A 12,551-nucleotide genomic window follows, 5' to 3' on the forward strand; every position below is an offset into this window, starting at 1 on the left:
GATCAGGATTTACAGGTAACATGGGACAGTCAACAAATGGCACCACACCTTTACTCCATCCATCAAAATGAGTGTCCCAATAAATTTTGTTTATGGCAGCATTGCTCAGAGCCCTAGACTGCAGGTCTAAACATGACACTACCCCTACCCCAAATTTTCATTAGTGACTTGTTATAACTTATAGCTTCGCAACTACAACTTTAAATATTTCTTACAATTTGTGTATCTGATAAGGGTTGAAAAAATAAAAGGGAGCTATTTACTCAAAAAGTGTCTTTCCCTCTCAGATATGGATTCCTCTACAGTTATTTTTCTCTACTATTATGTCTTTGTAACAAAGCTTGAATATTAGTTCATTAAAAAGAATTTCACATCACATGTAGCAACTTCATAAACTTTTTCAGCAATTGCAGCAAATACTAAGGGAAAATCCATGCTGCTAATCAAAGGGTGTTCCACATATTTTTTAATTGATACTAGCTAATAACACGCATGGTTGGCACAGATTTCTGGGTATTTTCCAGAATGTTTAAGCCATGTTTTAACCTAAGCTTTAATAGATATTAGTAGTCATTACTGAATGTCAGTAATCTGAGAACTTGACCTATTTAAGTTCTGATATTAGGGCAAAAGGAAGGGAGGAGTTTTTGCAGAAAAGACCTTGAATTTAGAATGCTATTTACCCAAGTCAAGATTCAGCAATGTTTCTGACATGTTGCAGAGATCAATCTTTTCTGTGATAGGTCAGACAAAGGTAAACTTGTTGCTGAAAGTTTATTTTGAGTTGAAGATCCTTCAAAGGGATCCTTTTTACATCTCCGAGTTTATTGTTTTAGAAATCTCTGCATGGAGCTTTTTAAAAAGCTTGCTAGTAATTTGTGTGGCATTTTATCAAAGTTTTAAAACGAGTTTGTATGAGAAATGCTTATATTACTTCTGGTTTTTTTAACATTGGTGAAATCATTAAGGGGAAAACTGGTTTCTAAAACTAGATTAACTTAACAAATAGTTTTTTTTGAAACTGCACAAATTCTTATCTATTGAGTTGTAGCCACACTCAGAAATTAAAAACAGATCCTTAAAAACAGTCACTTATTAAAGACTTCGACCGATATCAATTAATGGTGTGTAATATGTCTAATACACAAAACAATTCCCTGATGGCATCACAGTTCTACATGATATCAGCTGCTACTAGAAATATTAAGCACCTTTACTACCAAGTTATTCATAATACCTACTTAATCCTTACATACAACAGCCTGGCCTAGTTCTGCTTTGTCACTGGCCCTCACCCAGAGCTGATGCAGCAAGGCCTCCACAGCCTTTCCTCTCCAGGAGCTTGAAGGAGGACAGACAGCACCTGGAGGCAGGTTCTACACTCTTCATCTCCTCCCTCTCCTCCCACAGCCTCATTAGGTTGCCCTCACTTGAGGACAAAGCCCAAGACTTGTCCCAGCCCAGCGGCAAGGCCACATAAACGGAAGTAGAGGGGGCTTGTGACTGGAGAGAAAAATGCTCCCTTCATTCAGGCTCTCAGAACCCATTGTCCACTTGTAGCAAATATTCAAGCATGGTATAAAGCTCTTTTTTTTTTTTTTTCCCCCTTTGGTAAACAAATTAGATGTTTCTATCCATCTCAATCACAAATAATAAATGTGGCAAGAAAGATATTTGCTGTGCTGGGTAAGAAGCAAAGCTGTTGATAAGTCTGGAGAATAGAGAAGATTAAACAAAACCAAAACTATGTTGGGTATAGGAATTTTTATCCCCAGTTCCCTTAGCTATAAGCCAAACAGATTAATATCTCACATTAGCTATTTTTTTGGTGAACATCACAGGAGTATTATTTTAATACTCTTTTAACTAATTTGCAATCTTTTTTTTTTTTAATATAATACTGCTAGATTTTTTAAGTAAGAAAGATTTTTTTTAAAAAAAAAAAAGCCCTATGATTTTCATATGAGTTCTATCTTTCAGCTTTTTCCTATGAATAGATTTACAAGCTATCAAGATATTTATCCTATCCAGGATAATCAATATAATTGGGCCTGACCCAAATATAATTTGAACCTGACCCGAAGTAATTTCATATAACAGAAAAGATTTACTTCAATTAGCCTTAGATAAAGTCCTAAAATATTTGTCAAATAAAATACAGAATCATTACACTTGCATAACCATCTTTTAGGTTGAAGGTTATATTTCTCCTAGCTTTATGTTTAATTTGAGTTTATAATCCTGTAATCTCTTTCACATTGTTTAATACTCAATTAAAAATCCTTGTCATGGATATAGTTTTAAACAAAATAGGAGAGACATACTTTGTTTCTCCTTAATATTTCATGAATGCTCTAGGTGATTAATTAAAAACTGTGTTATATGAATAAACTACGAATCGGTGTGACTATGTAAGACAAGTGCCACGCAGGCATTTCATGTTAATCTTTAATTCAGTAACAATGTAGATGCGTAGTTGTGTAATACAAACAGTGAAGATGCTTAAAATGTACAGTTTCAGAAAGCTCATGAAGATGAAACCTCCCTTAGTCGACACAAATCCCAATGAGTGCACGTCTTGGTTAATAATTTTGCATAATATTTCACTTAAGTTGAATACATATTTGGTGCTGCTGTCCATATGGGAAAGACTTTATTATTTCAGTCATTTATATGGTATAGATTCAATAAAATATGCAAAAGCAGCTCATTTTGAAAAACAGTCCTTATCTTCTCCACTGCACACTATGCACTCCCTATAGATCGATTCCCAATATATTTTTGGAACAAATGGAGCATAAGCGAGGGGCAGAGGCATGGATTAGTGTGTGTAGGTGAACCTCATATATCTGTAGTAGTTGTTCATACATCAGTATACCAGTTCAGGACAAGATATTGGTAGCACACTCAAAAGGGTAATGTGGAGATACATACAGGGCAAAAGACAAAGGTGCAAAAATCTAATCATTGCTGTATCCTGCAGCTCACTTAAATAATCTAACTCTAAAATAAAACAGCAATTTAAAAAAAAATAAAAAGAAGATATATGTTTTACACAACATAATTTTGAAGTGCTGAATATATAGTTTTTACAGTCTTAGATTATCTGATTATCTCTGTTTTTCCAAAGTGCACCAGTAAAAAGTTCCCAGCATTGTATCACAATTTCATCTGCTCCCTGATACTCCTCAAAATCTGTGGTGTCCATCTTTCTTTCCAAGACTACTATTACCTCTTCAGCCATCCACGTAGTGTTCTAATGACAATGAAGAAGTGCAAAGTATCAAATGAGAAATAACGTCTATGCTCACTGCTTAGTAAAATAAATAAATAGAAAGCTCATTAGCAATGTTTTACTTATCTCCAATTGTCTCCTAAGCTGAGTTTCAAATATAAAAGCAATGTTGACTAATGATTGCTGGAGGGCGCTTAGATGGGGAAGATTCTTCTTCTCTCTCTAGCTTTAATTTGGAGTTATTGTTAACATCCAAAACCACAGGAAATGGTATTGAAGAAACTATAGCTAATTCTATATGGGCAGTCTTACTGTAAACGTATCAAATTTTGATACAGTTTAAAATCAGTCAAGCAAAGAAAATCCGAATTTCAATCACCATATAACTCCCTTAACCTTGCCATACATGTATTTCCACTGAAGCAGATGAAGTTGTTCTGCTTTTTTTAGCTTCATGATTGCACTTTTAATTTCAGGTTAAAGTAAAATTTACTAAATTTTCTTGGGGTCAAACTCCTATCTGAATCAGCTCGCTTTCAAAAGAACAGTGACACTTGACAACAGATGAGCATTTGGTCTCTTTAAAATTAAGAGGATTGAATATTGAAAGTCTTCTCTAATTCAAACTCAGGAAAAAAAAATTAGCATTTTTTCTTTTCCAACAGAGGTTCTGAAGCCTCTAAAAGCCATTCTCTGAGTCTGCTGGAATTTTGAAACTATCTCAAGTTGTACTCCAGTCCCTGCTGCTTCCATGTATTTCCCAGAGAGCTGGATTTCAATATTAGAAAATATATACAGTAAACTGTTACTGATATATCCAACATTTGTTAAAAAAAAAATGCTATGCATTAGCAGGAATGTGAAGAGTTTGTTAATAATGGACTTTATGTGAACAAAATGATATATTATCACCTCTACCATAGCATAGCATAGGTGTGAAACTTATTATTGGTAATGAGAATTATAAAACACAGCCTCTGGGCACTGGAATGAGAAATACACCATAAAACACTTATCTGAATCCCTACATAGCAATTTGAGTTTCACAACATTTTTGAAAGGGTAAATACTTAATCTAGCATGTTATTTCCAGTCAAGTCTTGAAATATCTAATTGTTGCAGGTGCCTCATAGATAATTAAGTAGCTTAGTGCAATATAGTAAAAAATAACGAAATTTTTAAAAAGGCAATAGGAACAAATTTCCCACAACATCAACAGTGTATTTTGCACTTACCCACAGGAGACATCTCGGGAACTCCAGCAGTGTAAGGACCATCCAGAAATTTTGGCTCATTGTCATTGATGTCCTGAATTTTAATGACGAACTCAGATTCTGGCTCCACAGGTTTATTAGTCAGCCTATCTAGTGCTTGTGCTCGGAGCGTGTAGTAGGCCTGCTCTTCTCGATCCAGCCTCTTTGTAGCATGAATATCCCCCGTGTTCTCATCAATAATGAAAATGGAACTTGCCCCTTCGCCTGACAAGATGTATTTGATGGAACCATCTCCTTTATCAACATCAGAGTGAAGCTGGTGAAAAATTGATGAGAGATGAGATTAACTTACAAGACAGTCACTGGCATGGAGATATGTAAAAATAATTATTATGTTGGGCAGTAGTACACAAAAATTTATTGTCCTTGGAAAAATAAGCTGAATGCTTATCATGCACAGCATGTGAGGGACAGTTAGATTCTGTCAGCTTGCTCTTTTGAGCAAGATAATTTCATTCTTTCCTGTAAACAATCTCATTTTTAAATGCATTTGATATCATCTTACAGTTCTCATATCAGATTTTTCATAGCCACACACATAAACATATGCACATATATGATTATAACTGCAACTTTATTCCTACCTGACTTTAACTAAACTGTTGATTTCAGTTGATTATCCTACTGAAGTCTGAGACTTCAAATAAATGTCACTATAAACCTAATGTCAGTGTGTGCTTGCTCCTGTGCATGTATGGGAAACGACACACTGATTTCCTCAGTGTTTACTGTGTAGAATAGTAAAGCATATCAAATGAATTAAAATGGATTGGTTGGTAGATTACTTGCTACTATCTGATGGACCAGTAACTGCACTTGCATGTCTTGTTTTCCATTATCTAACTCCAGAAAAATGCAGAGTCTGAAAAAGACCAAGAAGTGTCCTAGCACCACCTGAACTACAGAGCCTCGAAAATCAGATGTAGTTTCCCTGGCACTACTTGTAGCAGGCACAGAACAAATGTACCCTAGTAGATCGAAACGTATTTTTCATTAGAAGTGCAAGACAGATTTACAGAAATTTTCTTCCCCATCATGCAAGCTATTTTAAGTTACAGAGCAAGATTCCACAGGTTTTGTATCTCTTTTATGCCTATCTCACCTTTCTGTTACAGAATGCAGACTCAAATGATTCACACGCACTTTTCAAACTTGTATCAGCAATGTAATTGAGGTGGATATCACATTAAAGTAACATGAACACATGAGATATTTAATATGGTATAAGTGAAAAGAACATCAGTATGATTCAAAGTACTTGCTCACTTGTTAAAAAGTGGATTATTACTTATAAATAGCTGAGGACAATGTTAAAGATGTTTGAATTCTTTATGTCTCTTATCTACTTTGTACCTGCCCTAACTCCATGTCATGTTGAGTTTGGAGGTAACTCTACTGTCATCATCATCATAATTTAATCAACTAACATTTTTTTTTTCTCTCAGCTGGGAGTATCACTGAGATAGTAATCACTTCCAGAATACATGCGGAAAATTGCTGTCTCAGGCATAACTTAGCACAGCTGCAAAACCTTTTCCTATGTCAGCAGGGAAGTATTCGTGATCAGTTTTGAATTTTTCATCTGGGTAAAGAGCTGCCTATTTCTTACACATTATTTAACTTACACTGTCTAGATATCTCATACTTATGCAATTACAGTGCACTCCCTCTGTCTTTTAAGACAAACAGAAATGGAGTCTGAGCTTTGGACTGGATCAAAAAAAAACAGAACTAGGGTGTCTAAATCAGATTACGTACATCATTTCAAAATATGGCTTATCCTCATCTGTTGCTACCTAAATCCCGAGATGCCTAAACAAGCCTGAGATTTCTTTAGTGGAGTTCCCCAAATATTTAAAGTCCTACTTCTCAGCACACTCAGGAACAGTCAATGTGAGCAGATCAAGGTAAAATTTATCTCACATCCAGACTCTTTCAAGATCCACAGCACTGCATAGTCCTCAGACCTAATGGCTGAGGGTTTATTTAGTAAACCATGCCTCTGATCATCTCACAAATCTGGCAGCTGGGGCTCTTGCTGTTTTTTCAAATTTGACTGGAAGAAGTACAGATCTTCCCTGCAAAGGAGCAGTGGCTTGTGCAAGTAAGAACACATCTGGCTTGTGTTGCATATTATTTTACTTTTTTTTCCCCTCTTTTCTTTTTCTAAGATCTACTTCAGGGTTTATAAGTTTCCTATGTGCTGCAGAGGCATTTTGTGGGTTCCCATACTTAGGCGGAATCCTACAGTCTAGACTGAAATGCAGAGCATCACATTACCCAAGAGCTGAAGTTATGGGATACAAAGATTTGATGCTTTTGCCTTCTTGAAGTGATTTGGTTTTCTCCATATCCCATATTCTAGCAGAGGACTGGTCTTTCTGTGGGGGCTGAGACTCTCCAAATCTCCCTATAAAAGTTATTCCACCTTTTGTGGCATGCTTAAGGATATGCCGGATGAGAGAAAAGCAGATGACACCAGCATATCTGGTAGTTTATCAGGCAGAACAGTTTTTTGAAGTTTAGAGATGTGCAAGTGGATCTCTTCAGACAGATAAGGGAATGCATTCCACACCCCAATTTACTGAGAGCAGCATAGTACTCTCTTGTGGGGGTGAAGCCGAACCCATAAGCACACCAGAGTGTAGCACTCACACCGGGGTCTCATGCTGCAGGGCTGTACAGCCTTCCTTTCACCTTGTATTCACATCCAGCTCTGTCCTGAATAAATTTCTAGCAGTGTTTTGAAAGAAAAGAGACCTTCGGGGTGAGGCCAGAAGTGTAAATCCTCAAAAATGCACTGAATAAGCCTTTCACATCCCAGAGAAAAAAATAAATTCTGTAGCTTCAGCATTTCCCATTTGCTCACTCAGTGGCTCACTGATTAACATATTGGTTTTTAAGGAGTCCCACTCTGAGGTTCATAAATCTCCTCATGGATTACACTACAGTGGCTGGTGCCCTGGAGTGAAATGCTAAACAGAAGCCACTTTTTGGAACAATGCCTTGGTAGAAAACTGCTACCGCATGGATTAGTAAAGTGATTAGCAATGACCTTTGTTATTCCAAGGTTGAGGCTGTGGGAGAGTAAACTTCTTTGTATCTTTTATTAAAATGTTGTTCTACTAAGCCTTTAATAAACAATGTTGGTCCATGCTGAAGTTAACAAGGCACCATTCTCTACCTACTTAACCCCAGGAAGTTGATATAGCTCAAGAATTAGTTTATCTTTGGCACTATATTACAATCAATTCCATGTAAAGCATTCTAAAGAATTTTTTCAACATTTTTAGTATGTATTTCAGTGTCAATCTGAGATAGTACAATACAAAAGAACAATGCGAAAAAAAAACCCTAGGCTGACAGGATCCAGATGTATGTTTGGTGCAGTTTTTAGATCACCTTTATTCCAGTTCCCTCCAATATAATCCTTCCAAACAGTGATCTTCAAAGTCATTAATGTAGAGACAATAGTGCTTTACAATTAGGAACAAATTTTTTTTAATGCAGGAGTCTTGTACCATATTTTCAGCTCTGCTGCCACCAAATGGGATTTCAAACTACCTGTACTTCCAGCCATTTAGTTCAACATTCTAGGAAGTCAGAAGTAATATTTTCCTTAAAATGTTGGCTTTAGAAAACAATTTGCACCTTTTATTTTCTTTTTTTTTTTCCTTTTTTTTTTTGTTTGCCTTTTACCCCTTTTTTAAGAACTACATTTAAGAATGAGACCTGGGACTAAGCACATGCTGTTATTTGTTCTTGTGACTGATTTGTTAATAATTATACAGAATGATATTAGTCCCCAGAACCGTGGTACTTCAGTACTTTACAGGAATCACCAGAATGCAGCTATGGCAGTGCCATCTACTAGCTTGTCTATTACTTCTTACACTTTCTACAGACACATCCATGTACGAGACAGAACTGCAGCTCAGTCTATAGCTGCACAGGGAAACTATAGCTTTAGAAGTAGAGAGGATCAAGAGAAAGAGAGTTTCAAATTATTATTTCAAGAGATATGGAGGATTCAAAGATTCACTGGGTAAATCTCATTTGATCCTATTCTGGAACATCCTAGACAAATTTTCTTTCAGAAGAAGCTTGCAATAAATAATGTAAATAAAATAATTTCTCACCCTTGTGTCTCTTACAAGTTCTGGTGTGAGAAGATGAAAATCTAGGCCATAATGTAGGGAAATGAGCTTCATTACTCCCCCTATTTTCTGAAAGGGGAATTATGTAGGTAAAGATGGTTGCATACTTCCAATTCGTTTAGTCCATTGCCATCTCCATGCAATATCCACAATGGTCACTCTCCAGTTTTCCTTGGTTTTCAAGCAACCTTATTCCCAATACGAGATTCAGAATCCAATTACTATATGCTGGTATTATTGCTTCTTTGTCACGTTCTACATACATTTAACCAGAATATTTTAAGTGTTTTGACACTGAGTGTTCCCTGCATTAGACCATGTACAAGAAAGAGTACAGAAGAACAGAAAAAGGAAGTAGCAAGCTTCTGCACAGATGAGGCCTTTTAATAGGAGCATAACTTTTGATATTCTAGGAAAGTTACAGAGAGTGAACAAACCGAATAAGAAAAGCCACACAAGCTTTGTGGAAGCAGAGGGCCGGTGCTTATAAGAAGTGCACTCTTTTTTTTTTTTTTTTTTTTTTTTTACTGAGTGCCCTCTACTTGTCTCTGAAAACAAGATAAAAAGAGGGCACTCTTATCTTCTTAGGCCCATCTCCTAAAACTCCTCTCAATTTTAGAAAATGCTTATTTAAATATGTGTGAGAGAAGGAAGGCGTCTACTCAACTCAGTAGCAAAGGCACTATTACCCTAACTCCTTTAATAAAGGCAATTTTGTCCTCACTTAAACTTTTTGTCCGTGCAGCAATAAAAGCTTAGTATAGGGTCTCACTCAATATATTTTTACTTCTTTGAAGCCTCAGGATTATGATTATTCTAAGGATACATAAATAATACATTTCCATCAAGATCTTTAATGCTTAATATTTTCTGGATTTTGTCTGTTTGTAGGTACAGATCTGTACAATCAAAGATGATGTAATTTTGCATCACTTGCCGTTAAAGTATGGTAATGTAGTATTTTCAATAGACAATAATATTTATTTTTATCAGTCAGCAGAGGTACTGCACTGTGTTAAAATCAGTTTACCTGGCCACCACTTATCTGTTTGAGGTCTGAATGAGAGGTTTGCTATTTCTCTGTTTTTCAGTTCAGGCTGTCTTAAAGCAGGTGCAATGTTCTTATGCCTCTTTTCTCCTTTTTTCTTCCTCAAAGATCTATCTTTGCAGCTGTTCCTCCCTGTGGCAGCATGGCTAACATTTCATTGCAATGTCTACAGATTTTGGGTGAAGAAGAAAAGGACAAGGAGAACAAGAAGAGCTGCTGGATGTCCAGCACCAGCAGGATCAGAGAGATAATGGTGAGAAAGAGACAGGCAGAGGAAACACGAGATGCTTCGTACAACCTAACTCCTGTAGCTCTCTGAGCCCACAAGAAATGTGCACTTGTTTGCGGAACAACTGAAGACTTTTCTCAAGGAGGAGTTACTTTGCCTGCACCCTTTCCTTTTTCACTGTGAAAGTAACGAGAAAGGGAGGAGAAAGTAACTAGAAAGGGAGGAAAGAAATTAAAATTGCCTCTGCATGACTGCACAGGCACCCATAGTTCTTGACGATATGGAACTGATATGACTGCAACTTTATTCCTGTCTTCTCACTGAAAGCAAGGAGGGACTGGGAAGCAAAAAAGAACAAAAGGAAGAAAGAACACCAAGCCAGGAGCAATCCTCTTGTCTGTTTTACAACCACAACTTACTATCACAAAACAACTGAATTGACTGTGGGAGGAAGACACTCTTACCTTCATATACAACATGTCCCACCCTGCTTTTTGGGGAGACTTAAAAAGGGAACTTGTCAGATGTATACAGATTAAACATGTAATTGCCAGAAGGTGAAGCAAGTAGGTCATCTGAAACAAAGAATTTGGCTACTTCTATTAAACTTCCTCATCACAATAGCCAGGTTCTTAAAACTTCTTTTCTTGGATATTTACTGCAATTGCACCTATAATGCTTGGAAATTCCTTTTCCCCTCAGATTATCACTGCTAGTAAGTGTTCTGAATTGTGATGATTCATAAAGTACTAGATATTTGTACTTTTTTCTTCTTTTTTTTTCCTAAATATAACACTATATTTTTTAACTATCAGTATTACTGAGGGTTCAATATTGTTGATTTGGAATAATTTCAATGCAAATAATAACTAAAATTTAAAATACAGCATAGACAATGGAGTTAACATTTAAGTAAAATCCAGTGTGCACACATACCACATTTCTGCAATGTTTAAAGGCCTCACAAACACAATAGTTACTAATACAATTGTTGTTTTCAGAGGGAGCTATGAAAGTCTCACTCTTGTAAACTGTAACAATATTTCTGTATCAACAGCTTAAGATATCTTTTTTAATTTCCTTTTCAGTGTCATTCCAGAAGTTATGTGGGACAGAAACAGGTTCCTCAGCATTTTACTGATGTCAGCAAAGGCTTGTGGTTCATATAATTGACTTCACACCCAGGCACTAGCAAAAGTATTATTCAGCAGGTAATGATTTTCTTATAAAAGTCTTTTTTTTTTCCAAGAAACATTGAGAAAGTGATAAAGGAGCTCCTTGAGGGCTTTTGTTTGCTTTTGGTTTTATTAATTTATGTAAAACTGTAGTACAAGCCTGAGCTCAGAAATAAATATGCTGGTCTATGTTCTGTGCTTTCAGCATAACAGATAATATTGAGGGCAAGAGAACAAGTCAATATAAACAGGTATAGGCAAAACCCTAACATTTTAAATTAGAGTTTGAAAAGAAGGAATATGCTTGCAATGCTGCCAGAGTTTCCTTGTCTCAGCAATGTTGTCAGTATAGTAGGGAACCAGCACAAACAGCTGTGCCACTGTGGCACAGTTTCCCACTTTGACATACTAGCAATTTCATGCACTGTTTTGTTGCCTCCAGACTTTCTCCTTGCCAGGCAAGTCAGAGAGAATGCAACAAGGTCCCATGCTGTAGACCACAGTATGACCACATTATATTTACCTGACACAAGCAGCTGGTGACAGGCTTGCTCAAAACCCAGTCAGCCTAGACAAGACTTCTGTTCTGTGTTGATCTGAAACCCCCAAAATTGTGTCTAGAGTGCTTAGACCTGACCAAAGACCTAAGAGCTGCTGAGACAACAAGATCCAAGACATTCCTTAGATCGCTTCACATTCAGCACTGTCTTTATAAATGCCTGAACTCAGACTGTCTCTGAATCCTCTTTTGTCTTACTACAGGTAATCGAGAGTCCTACAAATGACCACAAGCCAATAGATCTATCCAGGATCACCACAAAGGCAATGAGAGAATGAGAGGCGACCTATCACATGAGCACATTTCACCTCCAAAGTAAAATCAGGGCACAGACCTTTCGGAGTACTAGCTGTGTTATTCCATAACTTGTCCTTAATATTCCTCCCGCAGGCAAATTGTATGTCATTAGGTGTCTTTTGACCTCCAACATCTTCATATTCAACAGTGTATATAAAGCCTATGAGAACAAAGCTCCATCTACAGCCAAGAATATTCATGCAGATGCATGATTAAGGTATTCATGCAGATGCATGATTAAGAAAGCACAGGATAAGAGAGAAAAGAAGGCTAAAGAGGGAAGAAATGAAGCTGAGTTTAAAAAAAAAAAAACAAAAAAAAAAACCTAGGTAAAAAAACTCACAAACCAAAAAAAACAAAGTGGAAGAGAACATGGACAGGTCTGTAGGACCAGGAGAAAACTGGGGCAGAGGAAGACAAAAGGAGACAGGCAAAAGGAAGAATGAGAAGTCGAAACAGGAGGAAACAGCAAGGAAAAATAAGAAGTACAAATTAAAGAAAATACTGAAGTAGTAAGTGGAGCTGATCTTCAATGACTGATCAGTATTAGGCAAGAATAGCATTTGAAAGTAAAGCT

The 12,551-nt window shown here is 36.6% G+C and overlaps 1 protein-coding gene across 1 annotated transcript in view; it reads right to left on the bottom strand.

The window, feature by feature from the left end:
- LOC104478246 (cadherin-7) overlaps positions 1–12,551 on the bottom strand; it is a 71,956-nt gene that overhangs the window by 35,028 nt on the left and 24,377 nt on the right. Inside the window, exon 2 of the mRNA XM_086742176.1 lies at positions 4,471–4,765. Coding sequence (XP_086598302.1) covers positions 4,471–4,765 — 295 coding nt within the window. The remainder of the gene's footprint in view (positions 1–4,470; positions 4,766–12,551) is intronic.

The sequence above is a fragment of the Chlamydotis macqueenii genome, chromosome 2 (assembly GCF_036417535.1).
Source record: "Chlamydotis macqueenii isolate bChlMac1 chromosome 2, bChlMac1.mat, whole genome shotgun sequence".
Lineage (NCBI taxonomy): Eukaryota > Metazoa > Chordata > Aves > Otidiformes > Otididae > Chlamydotis > Chlamydotis macqueenii.